Raw genomic sequence first — 25,877 nt, 5'->3', positions numbered from 1 at the left:
CGAGTATGTCTATTTTAAGGGCATTTAGTCGTTCAAGTCACTAATGGGTGGGATGTCCCCTCCATTTTTAAAATGAAGGAATGTCTTTGTTACATGCAGTTATTAAAAAACACACATTTCGAGATGATATGCAAGTTTTCTTAATTGGTAGCATGACATTGTCTCCTCTTCTAATTCAGCCATTTAGGCTCATCAGAAAATTGGGTCCTTCTGGGATTGTGCCTGTATACAGAAGCATTGAAGAAGACATAATTTCATAAATAATTGCTCAGGTTTTTCTGGAAACAGCTGCTGTTTCTCATTGATGTATATGGATTTAGTTATTCCTTCTGTTTATATTACTTGACTGCTTGATAGAATTCCTGGTTAGCAATTTAATCAGCATTTCTATGCCACTATTCATCATATTTGAGAAGTTGTGGCAGTCCAGTGAAGTTCCCACTGACTGGAAAGGGGGAAACATAACCCCCATTTTTAAAAAGGGAAAAAAAGCAGACCCAGGAAACTACAGGCCAGTCAGTTTCACCTCTGTGAAATTATGCCTGGCAAGATCATGGAGCAGATCCTCCTGGAAACTATGCTGAGGCATATAGGAAATAAGGAGGTGATTGGTGACAGCCAGCAACAGTGTTGGTTGATAAGGGAAGAGCAACTGACATCATCTACCTGGAATTGTGCAAAGCGTTTCACACAACATCCTTGTCTCTAGGTTGGAGAGACATGGATTTGACAGATGGACCACTCAGTGGATAAGGAATTGGCTGGATGGTTGCAGTCAAAGAACTGCGGTCAATGCTTGATATCCTAGTGGTGACTAGTGACGTGTGGTGTTCCTCAGGGGTTGGTATTGGGACCGACACTGTTTAACATCTCTCTCGGCAACGTGGGCAGTGGGACTGAGTACACCCTCAGCCAGTTTGCTGACAACACCAAGCTGTGCGGTGCAGTTGACACGGTGGAGGGAAGGGATGCTATCCAGAAGGACCTGGACAGGCTTGAGAGGTGGGCCTGTGTGAACCTCATGAAGTTCAACAAGGCCAAGTGCAAGGTCCTGCATGTGGGTCATGGCAATCCTAAGCACAAATACAGGCTGGGCAGAGAATGGCTGGAGAGCAGCCCTGAGGAGAGGGACTTGGGGGTGTTGGTGGATGAGAAGTTGGACATCAGCCAACAATGTGCGCTGGAAGCCCAGAAAGGCAACTGCATCCTGGGTTGCATTAAAAAAAAGCATTGCCAGCAGGTCAAGGGAGATAATTCTGCCCCTCTACTCCTCTCTGGTGAGACCCTACCTAGAGTTCTGTGTCCGGCTCTGGAGCCTCCAACAACAGAAGGACATGGACCTGTTGCAGCGAGTCCAGAGGAGGGCCACAAAAATGATCAGGGGGCTGGAGCACCTCTGCTGTGAGGATAGGCTAAGAGAGTTCTTGTTCAGCCTGGAGAAGAGAAGGCTCCAGGGAGATGTTATAGCAGCCTTTCAGTGCTTAAAGGGGGTCTACAGGAAAGAAGGGGAGGGACTCTTTGTCAGGGAGCGTAGTGATGGGGAAAAGAGTAACTGAAAGAGGGGAGATTTAGATTAGATATTAGGAAGAAATTCTTTACTGTGAGGGTGGTGAGACACTGGAACAGGTTGCCCAGAGAAGCTGTGGATGCCCTTTCCCTGGAGGTGTTCGAGGCCAGATTGGATGGGGCTTTGAGCAGCCTGGTCTAGTGGAAGGTGTCCCTGACCATTGCAGGGAGGTTGGAACTCGATGATCTTTAAGGTCCCTTTCAATTCTAACCATTCCATGATTCTTTTTATGAAGAGGAAATAAACTTGTTAAGGGGTAAAAAAGAAAAAATAATAGAGATAAGGCTATTCTCTTTTTGTTAGATGTCAAGACGGTTTCAGGTAAAGGACTGAAAAGTACATTTTTAGGTTTAATGTACAGGAAGATGTGAGTTTCTGAAAGTATTTAAAAGTAAAGGAAAAATAAAAGCCTTAAATTCAGTTATAGGCACCTAATTCTCTGTGTTGTGAACAAGCTAAGTAACAAGTGCTGCACTTAATGACGTGGATAATGATAATAAGTTTTGAGTTTTAAGTGCCATTGATTTTTTTTTTTCTTTTTTTTTTTTCCCCTCCCTGATCAGAGCTTTCTAAGCAAGAGAAATATCTTGACCTTTAGGCCAAATCCTCAACACTCATAAATCACCGCTTCTTCCTTGAAATTGGGAGAGCTACTCCAGTTTACACCATCTGTGTCTCTGGTTTCAAGAAAATAAATGTGTCCTTTGTGACTAGAACAGCTTGTATTCAAAATGGTGTAGTCATACAGCAGGATGGTGAATCGAAGAGTTTATTGTCTTGTTATTTCGAACAGGACCATATAATTTATGACCAATTTATGGGCACTCAGCACTTAATCTCAGTGCTTAATCTGGTGATGTTTTCCATAAGCATGTATTACCTTCAACAAAAGCGCTAAATACAATTTTTTTAAATTTCTCACTGTCTTTTGTAGGGAATGTGGTATCAGGGTCCTCCTTTTGTGAAAGAACTAAGGAAAAAACAACCACGGGGATGATAGGAATTGAACTACTTTGATCTGAGGGAATGGTGAGTTTTGTTTACGTGGCCTCTACTCAGGAGGTTGGCACAGCCCCATTGAATGAAGCCGACCAGCCCGGAGATGCCAGAGGTTTGAGAGGAGATGTCCAGAGCTCAGAGGGCGGCAGCTGTGGCAGCCGGGGTGGGTGGCTGTCCCAACCCTGCGCTCTCATCAGTGTCCTCCTCCCTGGGGCTTCTGGATTTGATAGGGAGACATGCTTTATGATCTGAAACCTGATTTCATGATCTCTTGAGCTGCTGTCACTACATCTTTACAAGAGATGTAGTTTAATTAAATGCCATATCTGTACTTACAGTGACACAGGTCTAGCTGTAGAAGCTTTGTGATTTTAAGAGAAGATGGTGGGAACTTCGGGAGGACTAAAGGAAAGAACAAGGTTTTCTCTCTCAGTTCTAAAGTCCTCCAATACTTTTGACTGCTATTCTTAACTTACTGATCTGTGTAACAAAGACTGACAGTTTCTTGGGCTAAGTGGTTTATATATCCATTTTTAAAAAACATACTTTTTTTGGCATGTCTGATTTGATTCCTGGAAGAGTGAGCTCAATTCTTAAACCCCGTCATTAAAGGCCCAATCCAAAGGTCCTTGAAGTATGAGATAAGATATACTTCAGGGGATCCTATTATAAGTTATGGCAGGAGGGGTCCTCTCCTTGTCTTAGGCTGCTGTTCCTTGCAAAACCACTCTGCAAACCAAGGCACTTAGGTATCCAGAATGTAGCAGTGAATAATACAAAGACTTAAAAAAAAATAGCGGGTCGCCGCATGATACACTATACATTTTTGTCAGTGTATTATATAATCTACTTATTCTAATAAAAAGTTTTAGACTCTTAACTGAGAAAAGGTGGATATGCTTCTCCTTAAGTTTTCTCTGGACCTTCCAGGAGTCTATTAGTTAGAAGATAAATCAAAGATTTAGAAATAGCTTTATTTGGGTTATACGTGTAACATTGATTCAAATATTGAACCATGAAACTGTAGGGGTGTACAAACATGATAGGTATAGATAAGATGAGAAGTACAGGAACTAATTGTCAGGATAATAATGCATATTAAAAAATTAGGTTCATTTACATTCAATTTGATGTGAAGGTTCAGGTTACTTTTACACCTCTGAACAGAATTATCCATCCCTAATAATTATTTTTTTTTGTTAAAACAGTAACATGTAATTAGCACTTTATCTGGCATTTAAGAATGAATAAGGAGAACTATTGTTCTTGTAACTACTCATCGGAAAAAGAGAAGCTGCATGTTTAATTTTGCTGGAGATGGGAACGACTTTTTTGTGTGTGTGATTTAAATTCATAACTGAAAAAATACCTTCTTCTAGGAAATCTATAGCTATTTTACTGCTCGGGCAACGTTTGCATAATTTATATTTCATTTATACGCACCGTATCACATACAGAGACACCTGTCCCAGCCACAGTAGCTGCTCTGTACACTTTTGAAAGCAATAATAGTAACATCTTACAAGCACAGTCATCGGCTGGAGCTGTATAAGGCTGTCTGCAGTTGTACCTGTTTCCTCAGGATCTGGAGTCTGTGCTGCCATGGCTTAACAGTTGCTTAGCTAGCAAGAGCAAAACCTGTTCACAGAATGAAACCTCTAATTAGAAAGTGGGGAGGGCCTCTAAAATTATTGGCTAAATTGTCAAATTTGTAAAAAAAAAAATTGTCAAAATTGTAAAATTATTTATTTCACAAAAATCATTGATAAAAATGTTTTTCATAACGGTAGTTAAAATACAGACAAAATAGCCAGGAAAGAGTTTCTTCTTGCTCCAACTTTCTAATTGGTTTTTTTATGGGAAAATATGAGAGTGAGGGTTTCCGTCCCCAGTTTTCACAAGTGTCCATTACTATCTCTGCATTTATCTGACTAACAGCAGATTCTCATTTTCTACTGAATCTGGATGAAGGCATACACTTTAGAAAAAATGAAAGTGGTCAAACAATAGAAAAACCCTGCATTCAAACTGCTGATGTAGTTCAAAGGCTGGTTTTCAGCAGAAAACTTGACCAAAAAAATCTTGACAAGTTTAATATGGTCAGCACTTCTATGAAAGACTGATATTTTTGAAGTGAAGCTTTGAAACTTCAGGTCATGAACTTTCTACAAAAACATTTTTCTCTGAAGTGTCTGTATATTTTAGCTTTTTTGGCTCAGCCTTGCCATCAGTTTTCTTGCCATACTGTGCTAGGGCATATGTGCAGTGCCCATCAAACCATCGTTTCTCCATCCAAACATGAAGGCTCTATATTTAAGAATGCAAATAACAGAATGAGCATGCAGTGAAATGAACAGGGTTGGCAAGAAAAGCAATTAAGTAAGAGTAGGCACCATCTTCTCTTCAAATTGAATGCTGGTAGCAGCTGGGCAACATTTTACCATCACTGATTTCCAAAGTTTATATGCATGTTTCATTTAACAGTGTTTTCTTTGATCAGTGTTGAGTTTAGGGTGAGGATGGCAGTATATGCTTGTGTTGTGTATGTGTGTCACTAAGTAGACCAAGTCTAGTGTCAGTGATACCAACAGAGGTAAGTGGGGGAGAGAAGAGTTCCACAAGATGGCCACATTCAGACTTTTCAGACTAGCCACCTTCCTTCCTCTCCTATTTAAATCCTGTTTGCTGCAAACAGACATAGACCATGTACGTACCCACCTACAGGTATGAAATTTATGTGCGCGCGTTTACTTGTTTGACTGAAAGGTCAGCCTGTGTTATCAGCAGGAGATCTGGGTGCACAAACTATGTAAGTTTGCAGCTCATCAGTATCAACTATGCTATACATTCATATGAGTCAGCATAGCCGGCTAGCCCCGAATAATAATTGCTGGAAAGAAAACCCTTGCTTTGTTCAAGTCAGTGGCAGATTTCCCCTTGACTTGCTGTACTTAGGTTTTTGCCCAGGAAGGCACTGGGGAACACAGAGGATTCCGTTGAGGTTCTCCTAAGTGCAAGTCACCAATTCCCAACATTGCCAGCTCTGAAGGGAAAATAAAAGAAAAATATGCAGTGAATATCAAAGAATAAATTGTTCTGCCTAATTATATAATTGTGACTGGTCTGAGGTAAATACCAAACCTATTAATAGAGTGAAAGAAGAACAACCTTTCCAAGAATGCTGTTTGATGTAATGGTGAGAGTGCCAGGACATTGCTTTTGATTTGCTTTGGTAATAGATCTGTACAATGTGTCTCTTCCAGGTGTGGCCTTTTCAGTCAAAAGACGGGGCTGTGGGGTGATGTGCAGCAGAACAGGCACACTTGAAAGATCAAGCGCAGTGTTAGAAGAAATCATTAAGAAATAATCATGGCCCTGTTGGAAACAGGAGATATTATATTGTCAACACTCTATAATATATGCCAAAATATGATCATCTTGGATCAAATGGCTCTCCGTATGTAAGACTAAAAACAGGTTTTCCTGTATTTCAGTCAATCATCAATATACAAGAGGATTTTCCCAGATACTCTAGGACATCAAACAATGCTAAATGTATGTCTTGCTGTGCAGAATTTTTAAAAGTTCATCTTTTAAGTGACTGATAATGCCACCTGAAACTTAAAGATTTCTATTCTATTTTTTCAACCAGATTATAATACTCATAATTTTCATTGAATATTTTTATTCTAAAGCTTTAGATGATCTTTTGGTGTAAATCTGTCCCTTCTTTTATTAGTCTTGAATTAATTGCAGTGGTTTTTTTTTTTTTCTTTTCCTGTCTTGTTTTCCCAGCCAGGATTGCCCATGTAGCTGCTTTGAGATAGCCACAGAAAATCAACTGCAAGTGTTTCTTCAGCCCTCTTTCCCCTCCCTTTGCTGTCTGTAGCAGGCAGAGCTGATCTTTGCAATTCTGTAGCAGGCAGATGTGATCACTGGATTTTATTGTGTAAACCAAACCAAAACAAACCCTGTACTGCTCACAGAAACATGCTCCATGAACACTGAGAAGCATTTCAGCTATGTCTCCTTAGATGGTTTGTGAGACTCTTTCAGTCTTTCTATTGATTTTGCATGGAACTAGGTCAGAGCTGCTTTTAATTGAACAAGCTGGCTGCAACTCTCACTTAACTGTAAAAAAGGGGTATTAAAAATTGATATGCAAAGCAAACTTCTGCTTAATTAGCAAGCAGATGAAGTCAGAATAGACAAACCACCATAGTTAATAAAGATGAGGAAATGGCTTTCACTGACAGTATAATATGCTCCTATTTGTGGGGAAAAAATGGCTTAAGCACTGAGCATTAGCCATGTTTCTTGCATGTGGTATTAATAACATGTTAGTTTTCTTTGGGAGAGGTTGGGATAAATTTACAGCTGTGCAGATCAGACAAACCACCACACATCAAGAAACCATTAAAAGGCAGCTCTAATTTTTAAATTTGTAATAAAGGTAAATAAAAATCTGGTGTGCAGGAAGAGGAAACTGTGGGATTCCCTCAAGGGCTTAGCATTGCTCTGCACCCAATGCCTGTGGCAGTGGTCAGCCTGTAGCGGACGGGTGGGTGCTGCTGTCATGCTGGGAGGGTTACATGGGCTGCTGGTGGAGCTGGGCCTGGTCTTGCCCTGGTCAGGACCCTGGGTTAGACAGGGCTCACAGAGCAGGGCTGCTGCCACCTCGGTGGCTCTGCCCAGCTGGGAAGGTGGGAGCTGAAGCCTGGGCCATGTCTCTGGTAGCTCTGATCAGCGCACACATGTGCTGGCTGTAGTTTCATCCTGCGTCTCCACCCCTCCCGATGGCCAGGTGAGCCTTTGGGGATCCTCTGCGCTCCTGCTCCCTCAGCCAGGTCTGTGCCCAAGTGACCTACTTTGATTTACACCTATATGCATATCCTGAATTTTATACCCTGTGAGTAATACCATTTGCTTCCCACAGTATGCAAGTTCTGCCTGGAGTGATGTATTATTTATTTAGGTTTATAACAAACACACAGAAAAAAGAGTAAATGAATAATGCATGGATGATTAGCTTATACATTTCAGCTCACAGCTAAGAGAGATGGCAGACAGCAAACCTCATTTTAAGTTCCTTAAGACAATTGCTTTTATTCCTTCCCCCCAAAACCCCAAACTGTAATAGAGATTCTGCTATTTATCACTTAGCATTACTCTAAGAAGCCACCAGGACCTGAAATTAATTTGTGCTTAAGAGCAGAGTGACAGACTGACCGCAGAGTGTATATTAATTTGAATGGTAGCTTTTCAGGTAAGATGTTTTCCATAGCATTTTTCAGTTTTCTTTGCTCCAAGTTACAGCTGACTCAGTTTGTTTCTCACTTTCTTTAGCATTTATGAGTCTTCCAGTACCACAGCTCCTGTGCCAGCCTTGCCTAGTGCCCAGCTATTAGGAGACCTTTCATAGAGGGGAAATTGTACAGGTCAATTATTTTACAATATGTTCTTTCTAAGAGATTTTAGCCACCATCTTATTCTTGAAATGGAAAAGCCTGAGATTCAGGTGAAATAAATAAGAAAAATGCATATCTTTGAATATTGAAATTCAATGACACCTGGAAATGCTTGAAACGTTTGAACGCTTCTATGGCAGTTCAACCAACTGTATCCATAAATATTTAAAGTACTGAATTATTTCTTGAAATTTACATTTTTATGTACTATTTTGGCTTACGAATTATTGAACAATAAAGATGCTTTCCATAATAATTTCAGCTTTCAAAATACAGCACTTGACTGTGAAAAGATTTGCCTGTGGCCATCATATGATTGAGTGAGCTCCCAGCATAACACTGAGCTTCAGTATCTCCTAATTCCAAATTAAGGTTTTTAACAGCATGAGGTAACTTAGATCCCATCTGTGTTTCTGCACTTCTAAAATAAAATTTAAAAAAATATCTGTGCAGCAGCTACTGTTACCTTTCAGCAGAATACACATATGACTGGTTAAAGTTCATGCTTTCAGTGTGGGATCAATGTGGATAAAGTGGCTGTTTAAATGCTGCTGTAGCTTTTATAAAGGGCTACCCTGTTTAAAATATACTGTTTGATTTTCAGTCGATGGTAGGGTCTCCACCTCATAGGTAACCATAGCTGGCAGCTACACGGGTGTTCTGCTTTCTGCCAGTGCCTCGTGCCTGACTGCAGGAGAGAAAACACAGAGCAACAAACATGCTTTTATGAGACATAATAATTTGTGCCACTGAGCTTGCTCCACAGAGCTGCAGTTGCAGCAGGGAGTAGTTGACAAAACATCCAAGTGACTGGGAGAGTCAACAAAAGGTCCCAGTAATGCACCGTGACCTGGGAGGGGAGCGTTCTGCATTTCTGGAGCTGTCACGGGCACATTAGAACTGAGGTATTCTTTCAGTTGAGCAAGTACCAGCACAGTGATTTTTTCTATTGAATTCGAGTATGATTCCCATTGACATTTATTAAGGAAACTGAAATTACTCCAAAATCATCCCCAAAATATTTGAGCAAAAGTGGGGCATTAATTTTTTTTCCATTTTTTATGTATTTGCAAGTGACCAGGAAAGTAATATTACAGAAAACTACATAAAACACTGACATGTTGTTTTTCTGACTGTGTATCAATGCTACTGATAGTGATCACCAAATAATAATGATTCAGGCTCTGTGACGGGTTGCATGACATTATAATCTGACTCAATCTGCTTTTCATTTTTAGGATATATTACTTTTCAGATAAACTGAGAACTGAAAATCTCCAAGAAAGAATAGTGGAATGTAAATTTATTAAGTCTAGACAGCCAGCTGAAAACTGATTTTCTACACCTTATAAAGAAGTAGACTATAAGCCAAATCTTTATTTAGTCTGAATATTTCCGTGGTTTCCAGCTGGTTGCAGAGAACTGCTGTGCTTTGATTCAGCTGATAATAAAACTAAGAATGCACAAATCATTTTTATCAGGCAACAAGTACAAATGTTTCTCTGTTAAGTAAACTGAAGTGGATAAATCCTTAGCTCCACGCTCAACCGGAGTGTTTCCACTGCCACTAAGGGCTGGCTGCATGAGCATGTGCCATTTCAAGGGGTGGTGTTCAAGTAGTGTCATTGAGGCACACAGAAAGAAGGTTTTCACTAAGGTAATCACAGCATTTCCAGCAGCAGCTGAATGACATAATAAATTAAATCTATTGAATGATGCATTAAGTTGGTGGGGCACTTGCAGGACCAGAATATGACCCTTCTAAAACATATTCTGTTCTTTTAGCTTTCTCTTTTTTTTGCTGGAAAGGAAGAGCTGCAATCTAGAGAGCATCCTGTGTTGGTGGTGAAAAGGATTGTGTGCATTTCCAAAGAATTTTTAAACTTTGTTCATATCTTTCCTTTTCCCAGATAAGAAGTATTTTAAAGAGGTGAATGTTATTGATGTAAAGAAAAAATTCAGATATGATTGCATGTATACATTACGTGAAAAAGTACATCATTATTTTTGACAGATCAATGATCAGAAAAAATATAGAGCATTTTTGTTGATAACTGAAACAGTTCAGATCTAGTTCTAATTTGGGTTCTACATCTCTTTGCACGGCTCTTTGTATTAGCAAGTGTCTCTGCGCAGTCACAGGCAGAGCTGTGTTACAGACATTTCGTAGCAAAAGCCGCTGAAAGGCAGATGTCACGTTATATTGATACAGACTGCTATTCAGCCTTGTACTCTGCTGGGGTTACCAACTAGGAAAAACAAACAGTTTGGATTTTCATTACAGTGTCTTTTTGTATCCACTGAAGTAGGTAAGTGACCTAAAAGTTCAAGGAAGAGGTTTAATTTTTGAAGGTCTTTGTCACATAAAATGTCACTGACTCCTATTTATGAGACTTGTTAAACTGAGGTTGTTTTATCATTGTCTCATGGAGTTTTACTACTGTGAATAATAAAAAAAAAATCTTGAAGGTTGGGGTATGATATCCTTAACATTAATTTTTACTATTTACTGATAGTAATTCATGGAATACACTAATTATTACATATTGCACTGCATATGCAGTTAGGTATTTTTACATGTTTCCTATGTGACATTTCATTGAGGAAACTTCAAGCTGACTGTGTTGTTGCTCATCAAGTTTATCTGCAGACTGGAATGTCAAAGAACTCAAAACAACATGAGATTTTGTTACTGTTGTGCATAGGTGGGGCCTCTACCGTACCATATAGGTATCTAATATTGCATCTTCACTGTTTGCTGTAGCAAGGGTAAATGATGTGGGGGGTTTTGAGCCGCAGAAAAATTAAAGCAGTTTGAATGTGGTTCTTTTTCTGTGACTGTATCATCCGAGTGGCAATTCCTGTTGGATAGTCCCAGTTCCTGGCCATGGGGATAACTGGGAGAAGTGGCTACAGAGACAGATTTTGCCGTGGCATCTCTGGCAGTCCTGCACAGCCAGGCCGCTGCCGTTCTGCCTGGGTCCCCTGGGCAGCTGCTCTCGTCTCCTCCCTGCCAGTGGCTCCTGGCCTTTTCCCGGCTCTCCCAAATCTTGTGATGTCCCTTGTAGCCACAAAAAGGTTTTGAGATAGGGCTCAAGGGAAGATTGTCCATCTCTATCAAATGTGAATTCCAAGACTGCAGATATACACAGAAATTAAGGTACATCAGGGGTTTGATTTATAAACCTCAATGACTAGAACTGAGAGCACCAGATAAGCATGTCTTTGGGCTTAAATATGAAGTATAAAATTCCAACTCAGAAGGATTTTTTTTTTTTTTGCTAAAAGGGGGCAAATTGTTGAGCAAGCTTTGAATAACTGACCAGCACAGTAATTAGCTTTTACAACTAAAAGCAATCTAATGTTTCTTCTGTATCTAGTTTTTCATGTGAATTTTTCACAACTACAGATGGAAAAGATCAGGAATGAATTGTTTCTCCATTGTGTTGCTCAACCTGCAAGAAAAGAAATGAGGGTCTCAAGAAAAGAACAGAAAATCACCAGCCATGAAGAAAGCAGATATCACTGCTTCACTTGAAAAATCATTCAATGGCTTTTTTAATTTCTCCTCCTTATATTGACTCATAGTGTTGCAAGCAGAAAGTCATTTTCTGACTCCAAGGATTTTCCAACCAAGTGAAATTTTATTCCCTAGGTTATTGTGCTGGGCGCACCCAAAATATTAACACTGGACAGTTTTGTGGATTTTGTGCTTTTTATTAGAGCTTATGAGGAGTACAGATATGTTGCTTGCACGACATTGCCTTGGGAGAGAGCTTCCTTAGAAAGTGCCTGAAGAAGAACTTGTTCCCAATGAAATGACAGCTGAAAAGAATTCAAGTATTTCCATAAATAGTTAATAAAAGCATAATTTGGTAGGATACCATTTTCAAAAATATTTTCTTGGCATATAGAACTTGTAACAGAAAAGTTACATTCTATCCATCTGCTGCATTGTGTATGGTTTTAATAATTAAAAAGTGTATTGAAACCCACATGTAAACTATAGGTTTGGGGCCTAGATAGTAAATTTCTGATATAAATTGCCCTTAAAAGGTTTATGATTGGTATATATGGAATATTGAGCAAAAGATTGTTATATGATATGCATAATTAGCAGACACTCTATAGTGAAATGTGCATTTGTGTATTTTGTAGAACCGCTAGATGAGCTGAAGATCAGAAGTCACAGCACTGAACCACTACCAAAGCTGGAAAACAAAGAGCGGGGAGGCCATCATGGGACAGCTTCCTCGAGGGAGCCAGGGAAAGCTCAGGAATGGGATGGAACGCCAGGTCCACCTGTGGTGTCCAGCAGGCTTGGGAGATCCTCTGTCAGTCCAACCATGTTGGCTGGAAGCAACAGCTCAGGTATGTCAAGTAGCAGAGCAGGAAAGATCTCATGAATCTCCTTGTGAGCTGAAGGATTTCTAAAGATACGCAGATGTAGGTAAGCATTTGGATTCTTTAGACTTCCAAATATCTTCTGGAACCTGCCCTGCCCATTAGCTGCTGCACTAATAAGCATTGTGCTGTCTGCTTGTGCTCTGTACTGGAAAAGAATTGGGATGGTGGCAGGTAATATAAGCATGTAAACATGCCATTCATCTATTTTAAAAGAAGTAAGGAATTCCGCTTGACATTGAAAAGGGACACTGTGGCAAAGACACCCCCAGGATGACACTTCAGAGAGAAGTTTTTAAATTCAGATATCACATACAGTAACACAAACACACTGTGCAGAAACAAGGCTGTCTTATTGATATGCGCAGTGAGTGGACACAAGCAGCCTTTGCTTTATATTTGTACATAAATTTCTAGGAAAGTGACTATGGATTTCAGAAGTCTCAAATTCATACCGATCCATTTTATTCAACAAATTTTATATGTATAAAATAGTGAATTGCCATAAACCGTGAAAAATAATGCAACCTTGTATATAAATTGACTAAGACAAACAGAACTGATACATGAATGGACATCTATCAACAGATAAATATAGCTGTGGTGTAAGCACTGCATTGTTACTTTTTGAGATTTGACAGTTCACTTAAAAGTAAATTCATTGCTTATTGCTTGGATTGTGAAAAATACCCACTTTAGAAACAGTTGGCACGTATAGTACTGGAGCCTCATGGTCAATGTTCAGTAAGCATAAGACCATGAACGAGCTACTCAAACAAGAAATTATTCCTGCAGGAGAGATCTGCTGAGCAATCAGTGGCAGAGATGAGCCTTTACAGTGCCAAGCTAGCAGAGGTGCTCACCCCTCACCCTGTGTGATATTCCCCTGCATTGCTGGAAATGACACCTGAAACTCAGTATATAACTTGAATAAGCTTTGCTGATGTGACACATCATTTGCAGCAATTGTGCAGTCCAGCTTTTCTTGCTACAGACCCCCCCAGACAGTCCTCTGGGAGCAGCAAAAGTGACTTTTCTGCAAATGTCATGACTCTAGCGCAGAGTATTTGGGTGTTACTGTCTTTTGCTTACTAGTCTATTTTCACAAAGCATCCTGGTAGGTAAGGATTTTCCAGATTAGCTCATATCTTTGTTAAAAATTCTGTTCCCAGTGTATTAGAGCATCATCTGCACTAGTGCAGGTCAAAGGATGCGTTTAAAGGTAACGCATCAAAGTATTGGGACATCTGATAACTAGGCCAAAGGTGTGTACCAACCTTTTCAGTTCTGTGAGATTGCAGTACAGAGCAGAACGGAAGAGAAATGAAAATTAAAAAGTTCTTAGCAAAATACAGCTCTTCTGTCCAATCTTCCTGCATCAGTTTTATTTTACAGAGCTGGTTGGTCTCCAAAAGCAGACAAAACATTTTGGCCTCAATCTTCATTCGGCATCAGCAAACTGTAATAGTTGTTGAATCATGCCTTGATTTAGTTAAGTGTGACTTTGTCTTTCATAGCTAGGACTGTCAAAGAAAAATTACAGAAATATTTTATTGGCTGAATTTTGACTCCTTTTATGATTAAAATCTGAGAGCTGATTATGATTTTTCTTTCCCGGCAGTTTTTATGACATTTCATTTGATGAATATTGCCTCTCATCTGCCATGAATATTTTTCCCCTGTGTCTCTAGCTGTTGCCTCAGCAACGTGTTTTACCTTTAATTGGTGGAGCATTGCATTCAAATGCTGTACACAGTTCTCCTCAATGAACTTGTACATGAACTGTAACAGTTCATTCTTCGCAATTAAATTAGAACTGTAATAGATTGCAAGAAGAGAGATTTGATACATCTATATGGAAACAAATACTTTCCGGAGTCAAGGAGATAAAGTAATTCTGTGCTAGGAATTTAGAACTTGGATTTATCACAGGACCAAATAAAACCAGGAGAGTCCCCAGTTCATTTGCTGTTGGTGTTGCTCTCTTTCCGACATCATAGATAAGGGAAAAAAGGCTACCTTTTTTGTGCAGACATGTCTCTGAAACACCAGAGTTTGCTACCTGCCTCCTAGTTCACACTGGTACAGGCATTTATTAGGGCAGTGTTGGAATAATTTAAAGAAAATGGGGGTGAATTGCTCTGCTGTAAAAACCGAAAGGATGAGGAAGGACTTCTCATGTGCTCAACAGGCAGCTCTGCTGTGGCACAGATTAACTAGGAACCGGAGTGGTCTGAGTGAATACCTGAGTGAGACAACTGATTTTTTGTGGGTTCTCCCCATCTCTGCACCTGCTGGTAAGATCAGAGGGGGAATGGGCCATCCCCAAACAGAGTCTTGAGCTTTCTGGTCATTTTGTTCAAATGAGCCTGGCCTGTCAGGTGCACATGGGTATCACTGTCTCTAACACCTGATTGTTTTCTCATCTGTCACATAATTTGTCAAAGCCCCTTTCTGTTTCTTGGCATCCTATCGTTTCTTATGGAAAGTAGTGTAAGTGGTTTGGGGGCATGCTGGCATTTAGGAAAGTCAGTGCGATTGTAGTGAACAGCCAAATGAGATCTGTGAAACAGAAGGCTGTGATAACTTCACTCCAGGAGCTATGCAGAGTATTTTCTGGAATGTTGCTGCTTTTTTCCTAACTGCAGCCATGAGGCATTTTGCATTGCCACCTGCTGCTAGAGACAGGCACTGCGCTGCATTTTAAATCTCAGATACTCCACTCCGTTTTTGAATCACCATCAGCTTGTCACTCAGCCAGCCCATTAGTATTCTAGCTGAAAACATTGTAGATAATCAGGAAGGGGGTAAATGCCCACCCTTCACTGGAATTACTGGCTAGCATTGTGGAATTGCAAAAGTAATGAATAGTTAATTTCAAGCTCTCTGGGAACGGAGCAATGCCTGCGGAGCCCAAGGTGCAAGATGCATTCGCTGGTAAAGGAGGGAGTAGCAGCAAAGTACCAGTTCATGCTGGCTAGGGCTGCTTCACTCAAAGAGGACTGAGTACCCCCACCAACCCCTAAATTTTCTCCTCACAGGCAATGTCAGAGTATCACTGTGCTACTAAATCATCAAGGATTCTCCAAGTGAAGGCAAATTTATGCTGGAGGTATATGTTACTGGGCAGCCTGCCCAATGAGGTCCGGCCCCAGATGCGATGCTTCCAGACCTTACCTACGCTACATCCGTGTTCTCTGCACACAAGCTCTCCCCTAGCAGAGCCTGTCACCCAAAGTAAAAGGAGGGTAATAGTGGGAGCTGGACACTAAGTGCATCGAGCCAGAGCACAATGACCCAGGCTGTAGGATCACACAGTCACAGAACCTGACTGTAGAAGCACACACTCTGCAGCAGTGGTGTTACAGCTGTGTGGAACAATGCACAATTTTCCTTTCGATCCAGAGCCTCAAGATTGACAGTAGCCCATGCCAGAAACCTCAGAGAAAAATAGCAAGAAATTTTAAGGAAAAAACACTGCCAGTAGGATACGATTATTCCTTACCTTATTGCCTCAGTCATTGACATAGACCTGAGACGTGACAGGTCAGAACAAATCTTAATTTAAACCACACCCCATCTAATGCAGACATGGTTTTTCTCATTACCTGACTTGGTTTTGAGACCTGCTAAGCTTTTGACCTATGGATATATAGTAACACTGAGTTCCACAGGTTCAGGGCTCCCTTTGTGAAATCAGTTTGGTTTGACATGCTGCTGTTCTGTTTCAGCACTAAGTAGCTTCTGCAGGTGAAGTCCTAAATACTTTTTTTAAAGTGACAGAATACCAGATAGTTTATTCCACCTTAAGGTTTTTTAATTTCAAGTTATTTTTCAGCTTACTCATCTCTTTTTAGGAGACCAACATGGCCAGGCCAGTATGATGATAATAGGTGTGATTCATTTTTCCAGTATGCATGTTTTCTTTTTCTTCTTTTTTGCATGTGATTACTTTCAGCCTGTCACATCGCCTTGTTTAATTCAAAACGTGCTTCTTGGCAGCTGTAGCAAATAAGCAATATTTCTCTTTTCATGTGCAAAGAAGAGACTGTGACAGGATAAGAAGCTTCTCCAGTGTAAGTGACAGCCAGAGTATTTTTTTGAATTAAGATTAGGATAGGCAGAATGAAGGCTTCCTTGGATGAATAAAAGAACTCTTCCCATTAAGATCCAAAAATAAAAATCATGCAGGCTGTTGTATTTGTGGAGAATATAGAAAACCATAGCACATTGCTATAAAACTGATCTAAAATATTTCCATAAAATCTTGTTGCGTTTCAGCACTCTGCTTTACTGAGGAAAATCCAACACCACCCCCTGCCCCAAATACAACCAGCTAAGCCTCTACCTCTTTAGTTATGATGACAGCACTTGCACTTTTGGAAAACAGGTCATTTATGTGAGTGCTTAAATACATAATTAAGTACATAATTTCAAGGCAATCCTATTTGTAATTGGAAAGCCTATATGTCTGTGCTGGATAGTCTCTCCTAAAATTCTCATCCTTGATGCTGTCCTCTGGGGCTGTCCACTGGCTTACGTCCATGTGTAACCCTACTGGCACTGTCAGGACTCAGCTTAAACCTGAGAGTCCTGTAATGGTGGTCCCATTGCAGCTGACCATGTCTGTGGGTTTGCTTCATGCTGAGGTGGCTGTGGTCCCAGCTACTAGCATTGTTGGGAGTGTTGTGGCTGCTGTGGGTGACACAGCAGGGGACTGAGACACAGCTGACCTGCCATCCCCTACCAGCATGACTCTCCATCTGCACCTGGCTCCTGGGGGTGGTTCAGGCACTTAGTGAGCAGTGTGTTTTTCATAATATGGCACAGTGTGCAGAATGTGTCATTTGAAGCTGTGCAAAATAATACCACCAAAGTTTCATCAGTTAAATATAGCAACTGAATCTTATGAACATTTTTGCACATAACATAACTAAATATGTTATGCAGCTCTCTAGCTACCCTGAACAATCTGCTGAATTCAAACCTCGTGCTGCCCATTGATTGCAATGGGCATCTCTAATGGCTACTCAAGTGCACTTCATCCCCTGGCCCCAGTCCAGTAAAGCACTTAGACATACGCCTGTGAGTTCCCTAGCTTGGCAGTGGGCTGGTAGCCCTCGTCAGCCTTTGAGTGGTGTACAGCGGTGTCAAAAGGCCCCTGGCTGTGGGTGCAGACAGGGTCCTGTGTTTGGAATGGAGCCTCTGGAACCCTCTTTCAGGCAGGTTTGATTTAGAACCGGAGGATCCACTTGCACAGTGGAGCGAAGCACAGTGCAGAGATGAGATGCCATGCTAAATTTATCAGTAAGGAGCTAGATGTTTTTCAGCTTGCATTATCATGGACCCTGAAGAAATGGGTCCTCCTCAGAGGACAGGTATCTACAGAGCCTTCCCTTTGTTCTTATCAGACTGGCTGATAAAACTCTGCTCCACACCAGGCATTACTGTTGTAAAGGGGACTTCTCAAGAAGTCTCAAGACTACTAATTTCAGATGTTAATACTGAGCTATCTCAATATTGTCCACATCAGATAAACGTGAATTAAACATTAGAAACCATCCCTGAGATTTGCTGGCAGAAGTTGTTCTTCCTTCAAGATTCTCAGCAGTAAATAGGAAAATCCATCTTCATTCAAGAATCACTATCAATATGCAGGCCTTGCAGGCAAGCTGAAATGATCACTTAAAACATGAAAACTGAGAAGTAAAGATACTGAAAGTGACGGGACAGTGGACATCATTATTTAAGAAGACCTCTTACTACTTTTTAGATAGCCCAAAGCAGAAGTTATTATTTGAAGTGATCATTATTATTTTGAAGTGGTCAAAATCCAGTTAGCCTCAGTATAGAGAATAAACTGTCCACAGCTGAAAAATAACATGCTGCAGAATACAGAGCAGTGAGTTGGGCATCACTTAGGCAACAGACCATTTATGGACACTTTTTTCCCCACAGCAGTGTGCAATGTGAAGATGTTACTCAAAGCACTAATTACAGTAGAATAGAGTATTTATTTCATTTTAAAATATTCCCACTGAGACCAATGGAATGGCTATTAAAAAACCCCTACATTTCCCTTTCACTGCATAACCCAACTTCTGAACTTAAAAAAAAAAAAAAAGCTAGATGGAGCCATCTCTGAAACCTGTTGGTGAGGGTCACCATGGAAATTGCAATAGGTTCCTTAATACTGTAACATATATTACAGGGAGATAAAGGAACTAATACTTCATCTGTGTGTGATAGGTTTTATTTTTTTGATGCCAGATGAAAGGAGTCTCTTTGGCAAGGAAATGGTAATCTCTTGTTGTTGCACATATATCCAAATTGGAAATTATGACACTTCTCTCTGCTTTCCCAAAGCAAAACAAACCAATTCAGAAGCAACAGCAGACAGTGCCTTGGACTTTTTTACATGCTGGGTGTCTGATTTTGCTTGTCGCAGCAAAAACAGAGTCTCTATTTAGCAGTAGGGAAAAATAACCACAAAACCCCCAATTCTTGTCCTCTCTGAAACCCCAGCAAAATTCCAGGAGGGAAGAGACATGAGATCCACTATCTATATTACTGACAGAAGCAGTCAGAAGTCTGGCACAGAGACAGTGTGAAATCAGAACAAAACCAAATCTAATAAAACCTTCATAATAACTGCCCAAGTCCAAAAAAAGCAAACCAACAGATCATGTACAAAATGCAAGGTTATGGGGGAGATCAGTCTGCTCCTTTCTGCATGCTTTTTGCCACGTTGACTCGCGGTATGTTTACAGACTGACTAGGAATGAGTGAATTGAAAAATGCATTTGTTGAACAGCATAAATATTTTTGCTGCTCAGCCAGCTGGATGTTAACCAACCTATTAATAATTAGTTGATGAATATTCAGCCATACAGATGCTTGCATTGGTCTAAGTGCTCCAGCTTAAGTGGATAGCTCTTCTCCATACTCTATTGAATTTGGAAACATCCAAGGAAAATAAGCATTTAAGGTGACAATGAAAAGGCATCAGTGAGACTGGAAGAACGCATTTCAGCGTGTTGCTGGTAGGTGGTGTAATGTGCCCACTCTCCTCAAGTTTCCAAGATATGCCAAGTGACCTTAAGGTCGGTGATGGACATCTAATTCCTTTCCAACAAAGGCCCAACCAATGGCAAGTGATGATACTAGAGATCCGTGTAGGAAATAGAGATATTAGTATAAAACAAACACAGACAAAGCAGCAGCGTAAATGAGGCGTGAGAAAATACATCTCGGAGAGACACAAGCAAAAGATACGTGATAAAACATGTGCTTCAAAGGCAAACTTGTTACACCAGGATTGCATAAGGCATAGGTCCTTCCTCTCTTCTTGAGAACATGAGATTGAACTGAGGAATTATTTAAACCCATTGTAAGGAAGCATGGTATTATTACAATTGCTTGTTATCATTGTAAAGCAGTACTATCAATGCTAAATTTGAGAGTCTGTTACTGTACAAAGTGTGTCTGCTGAGTGCAAATTTCCTTGGTCTCAGTGTTTGCCCACTAAATAGAAAAGACAGGTGCAGGGTTGGGAGGAAAGCTTATAAAACATCACGTGAATGAACACATCCATCTGAGGCCAAAGTCATGGATTGAGAGGAGATGTTTCCTCAGCCATAAACAGGAAATGAAGGGACAGATATTTTTTTGGGGCAGAAACAGGTAGACCCTTTTCTCAGGAAAAGGCGGTTTCTTCTAGGCCAGATGCGGGGTGTTGAACACTGGGGTAGCATACCGGTGTCAGCATGGCTCAGACACAAAAACCTTCATTAAGGACTCCTGAGCTGCATGGTCACCTTTGTGTCAGCATGTTAACAGTAGTAACCTGTGCCGGAAATCAAGGGGGAGCCTTCTGAGAAATGCCTTCGTGTACGACAGCAGAAGGAAAATGAAATAACCGTCTAATTTCTGTGCAGTTTGTCTCTGGAGTAGAGCTTTCTCTCATGGCAACCTCTGCTTCTGTAATTGCCTTGATTCTGGGGAACTGACTTAAGAATTTGCCACTGTTGATGTTCTGATTTCTCTCCTTTCTTCCTACTTTCTGTCTCTCAATTCCTTGCCATTAACATCAGATTTCCAAGTATTTTTGATGTCATTCTAAATCCTCAAGTGAGTATCCTCACCACTTTTATACACTCCCATCTTCATTTTCTGCATTTCATGCTTTTCCTTTAGCATTCATCTTTGGGCTACCATCTCCCTCGGCTCTGAGACGGACAGATGAAACAGAAGCTGCTGTAACTCCCTTAATCACTGCTGTATTTTATGAGGAGTAGAAAAAGGCACTGGGTGGGCAACAGAAAGGCTTCCTTTATATGCTTCCTGTCTGTCTTCTCTTTTATGCTCTATACTTCAGCTTCAGAGATGCTAGAGGAGAGGAAAGAGGCCAGGACACGGAATGGGTTGTGTCTTAATCCCCCTTCTTCTGATCTCAACTTCTGTTCATGATTCAGCTGAATGCCCAAGGCTCTAACTAGAATCCAAGCCTGGAGTCTCTGTTTCAAGGGAATCCTGGGTCCACTGTGTTTCAGTTTACTGCAGCACTAACCCACCTCCTGTTCACTGGTGTGTTTTCTTCTCTCTTCCTTCGCAGAGCCTAAATCAAGTTGCAGATTAGGTCGGTCTGCGTCCACATCAGGTGTGCCTCCTCCATCCGTTACTCCGCTCAGGCAAGCCAGTGATCTTCAGCCGAGCCAGGTACCATCGTTAGCCAATCGTGAATGACTTCATGTGCTGCAACATGCCAAATGTTTCTCACCTCTGTGTCTGTCATTTGTAACAGTAAATGATTTTTTTGGTTTTTGTCTTTATTTTCTGTGTGTGTGCGTGCATCTGTGTGTGCGCATCTCTCATTGGCAATGAAATTGCACTGGCCACTGCCAGTGGAATTTTCTTTGCTCTCAATTCCTTGTATCTTTTTCTGTCTTCATTCTGTAATATAAATGTAGTAAAACTGTACTGTATGAATTGGCTGGGTTTTTTATTTTTTCATGTTTTCTGTACTTTTTTACTGTCTTCAAAATTTATCAAGCCTTGATAAATTTAATCTATGTTTTTATGTAAATTTCTTTTAAATGTCTTGTCTAAAGCACTTGCACCAATGTTTGTCAATGACTTGTATATACCTGACTTCTGCCCAGATGTACTTTAATATTTGTGCCAGTCTCACATTTGTTTTGAGCTTAATGCATGATTGTATTACACTATGATTTATCACTGTCCTGAAAACTGCTCTTACAGCAAGTTATTTTGTTTAGTTAAGGCAGCTAGACTCTCTCCAGCTATGGGCCATGTAGTGCTTACAGGACTATTAAATAGTCCACTGTAGTTATATTTTATTGTATATTGATAGGAATCAAAAAACGAATCAAAAGGGTAACATCTCTTTGAATCTTTAACAGACATACTTTTTTTTCTCCTCATCAAAAACAAAAATGCCACATAAACCCTTGAGAAAGAAATGAAAGTGTTTGGGTTTGGCAAATTTCTCTAATAGCGAGAAAATGGAAAAGAAATAAAGACACGGGAAACCTATACTTACCTTTATTTTATATGCTAATACTGATATTGTATCATTTTGCTGCGCAGACCTGTATTATTAGTTTGACAGAACTAACTGCTGAGAGTAGCAATTGAGAGAAGAGGTTTCACTTAAACATAATGTGAATGCCTTCTGTCAAGCTCAAAGCACTCCAGTATTGCATCACTTGTGTGTACGTGTACGGGCCTACACAACACTGTGTGTGGGTATATATATGCACAAAGAGACATAAACATATATGTATATATGTTCACATACATATATGTATGCACACACACAAGCACCCTTATTTAGATGGTGTATTTTCGATTGGCTTTCAGGGAATTAGTCACCATAATCCTATTGAATTTCAATGAGATTTGAGTGGAAAACTCCCTGAGGACTGCTTTGCAATAATCACATATTTAAGTTGTTTGTAGCTTGATGAGTTGCTTCTAGAAGGTCTTGACCAAAGTAGAGACCAGAAGAGCATGACTGATTTATTCAAACCAGACTGCCAACTACTTGTTAGGAAGGTTATATTTGGGTAGCCTAGTCCATACAGGTTAAAATTCTTTAACCTGCAAAACCGATGCTATTCTATTACTTCTGAGCCTGGCTGGACACAATACCTAACAGAACCTTGCACATTTCTAAAGCATACTTTACATAAGAAAATCAGATTCATAATGGAGATTCAAAATGACAGCCCACTTAAATACCACATCAAGTGTTCCTTCGTCTAAGGAAGAAATTAGGGTAATTTTACTTCCAAAGGTTTTGAATGTCCCAGTGTTCATGTAGTATGTGATTTTTGATTAGATGGGTCTTACAGCAGACATGATGCTTTGCTGGTTACTCAGTGGCAAAGGCACCTTGGGTGTTTTGAAGGGATTTTAGTCTCTCAGTTTATATTAAGAACTAAACAATAAGCCTTGAAAGCAGAAGCTGATGTGATAGAAGAGATAATGAGCCTCTTAGAAGCTGCGGCCAGGGTTCACTGAAACTGTGGAGGAAAAATCCACCTTACTTTATACAGAAGAAAGGAATGAAGATGATAAGAGGAATTGTCAAGTGACTGTAGAGAGTGATCTTGTTAATTGAATAATGTATGGTATGGCTTTTGAATTTTGAATTTTGAAATATTCAAAAATTACCATATTCAATGTTAATTGAATAATGTATGGTATGGCTTCATGAAAAATAAGAAAAACTAGTAAAAGATTTTTCTCCCTGGAAGTCTTTCCTTCAAGCTGTACCTCTCTTATTGCCCATCTATTAAGTTGTCATTTATTACGATGACATAATTTTTTAAAGGTGTGGATTTGACCCTGATTCCAGTGGAATGACAAAAGTCTGATTATCTCCATGGTAGATACAAACATTACTTTGATTGTGTTCTTTATACACCTGTTCTATCTTAATGTGCGAATAATCTATGACAGGTGAAATGTGTTTGGAAATGGCTGGATTGTTAGCCCATTCTGAATGTGACAGGTTGTGGCATACAGGGTATTTCTTTTCGTGTGCTGTGGCTATTGATTGTATTGATACTGGTTTCCTTAACCACATCCTAATCAGCAGTTAGACTTTCCTCTTTGTTGATGAGATGGGCACAGCTAACATTCATACAGGGATATGAGATCCGAGAAAGGGCAGATTACTCTTAATCAATTTTCTCAGATCTTCATGGATCCCAAACTGATGTTTTTCAAAATATTTAACTTGGGAAAAAATCAGATTTGCAACTGAGCTCTCAAGGATACAGAATCATTCAAGGAAGTGGTGAGGGTGCTTAGTGATTAAAAGTAGGTCTGATCTAAGGAAACCTAAATTATAATTCCAAAGAAATATTGACTAATTATGTAACTATTGACATTTAACTCCCCTATGCCTTATTTTCTTGTTCCTTTATTGGTGGTGTAGGAATTGTGAGGATTAACCAGTTAATATTCACAGAACATATTTATGGTGTATTGATGGTAAGCATTCTACTGATCACTTATAAATAAAAATAAAGAGCTTATAAACAGAGATTAATCTTGTGGCCAGTCTCTGATGGAGAACACCTTCAAATTCTGCAGTGTACTGGCAGCCAGGAGTTACCAACACACTGAGCCAGATCGAGAGCATGTTGTTCTGTACTTAGTTCTGGTAAATGGTGAGGGCATTTTGAGAGAGCTGGTTGCAGGAGGTAACCTTGGATGAAGTCGTGAATTGACTTAATGTAAACTTGAAAGATAAATATAAGTTTATTGAAGTTATTGACTGTGTAAGGACAAAGTTCAAGAAATTAAGGAGGTAGAGAAAGTCAAGTAGAGAGCTTGGAACTGTAATATGGCGGGAGCATGGAATATGTTTGAGCCTACAGCACATAGCTATATTTCCTAAATACATGTCTTAATACAAATATCTTAGAGAGGAGCGTAAATAGTAGAGAAATGTTCTACATATCACAAAAAGTAATGCCTTGTAGAGGTTCTCTGATATTAGCAGAGAACTTACAGGCAATGGAAAAATGTTCTAGAAAGCACAGTAATTTATACCTTAGAGATAAGAAATGTGTGTATAAAATTAGAAATAGTGAAAGTCCATCTGATTTTGGCCTTTATATGGAAACAAAAACAAGTATCAGTCATTTGTAGCCATCCAAACGGACAGAGAACAGTAGAAGTTAACCACCTTGTGACATTTATAAGGTAGAATAAACATGTTCCAAGGACGCCCCAATAAATAACTCATCACCTATGTTGCTGGAGCCTCTGTGCTGGTCCCTGAGGCTTCTGTAGGTGGTGTTTCACCCTGCAGTGGTTAAATGTTCAGTCATGGTTTAGACTGGATATTAGGAAAAATTTCTTCACCGAAAGGATTATCAAACATTGGAACAGGCAGCCCGGGGAAGTGGTTGAGTCACCATCCCTGGAGGTATTTAAAAGATGGGTAGATGTGGTGCTGAGGGACGTGGTTTAGTGGTGGACTTGGCAGTGTTAGGTTGATGGTTGGACCTGATGATCTTAAAGATCCCTTCCAACCTAGACGACTCTATGATTCTATTCTATGTCAGGACACCCCTGTAGTTAACAAAAATTTTTCACTTGTGAACGTGTGAATCCTGTGTAAGCAGGATTTAGAGCCACAGGTATCACTGCGAAACAGTGATGTTTCTCTGCATCCATTCTCCACATCTTCATGTCAGGGTAACAAACGATTAGGCTCTATTGCTGGACTCAAAAATCCCTGTCGCGTGCAGGATACGTGTGCACTGAGCATGTCTGTCACAAAAGAAGAAACCGTTTCAAGCAACCTGCACTGTGGAAGTCCCTCTGCTGGAGAGCAGAGCATCTCGCATCAGTGTTTTTAATGTACATAAAATCTTCTCTAGGTCACTGCCAGGCTTCTCCCAAACGGTCTTCAGCACAACAAAAAACTACTCGTTTCCATTTTAAGAAAAAGGAGCCAGTGTAACTACTGCTAGATTTTTTGCTGCAAAGGAATTTTGCAAAGTGAAGTTTGTTTTCATTAAGATGTAGACAGGTATTGGAAAGTCACATCCATCAAGCTGCACAGCAGCACAACAGTGCACGTTTATAACGAAAATCCACAATCGGAAGTAAAATACACCCTCTGAAAACAAAAACTCCTGATAGTTACAATATAGTATTTAAGCTTTTCTGCAAAGCAGAGCCTATTTTCAGACAGATTTCCACAAAACTGTGTACCTTATCTGCAAACGTGCAGCCTCACTTCATGCTGCCTTGCTTTTCAACGGGAAGACAGCACTGTCCTTTACTGTTGTCTCCTTGAGGTGTGCTATCTTATTTCTGAGGCTTTGCATGCCTCTTAAAGTCTGGTGTCTTCTTGTGGGAAGGACTGGGCAGTGATATCTAGCTCCAATTTA

The 25,877-nt window shown here is 40.1% G+C and overlaps 1 protein-coding gene across 1 annotated transcript in view; it reads left to right on the top strand.

Moving 5' to 3' along the window:
* The window catches only part of NYAP2 (neuronal tyrosine-phosphorylated phosphoinositide-3-kinase adaptor 2), a 131,420-nt gene that overhangs the window by 86,133 nt on the left and 19,410 nt on the right, over positions 1 to 25,877 (top strand). The window contains exons 4-5 of the mRNA XM_074153889.1: positions 12,193 to 12,405; positions 21,053 to 21,156. Of these exons, the coding sequence (XP_074009990.1) occupies positions 12,193 to 12,405; positions 21,053 to 21,156 (317 nt within the window). The remainder of the gene's footprint in view (positions 1 to 12,192; positions 12,406 to 21,052; positions 21,157 to 25,877) is intronic.

This window comes from Numenius arquata, chromosome 9, assembly GCF_964106895.1.
Source record: "Numenius arquata chromosome 9, bNumArq3.hap1.1, whole genome shotgun sequence".
Taxonomy (NCBI): Eukaryota; Metazoa; Chordata; class Aves; order Charadriiformes; family Scolopacidae; genus Numenius; species Numenius arquata.
The sequence above is the reverse complement of the archived record's forward strand: the minus strand, read 5'-3'. Positions and strand labels throughout refer to the sequence as shown.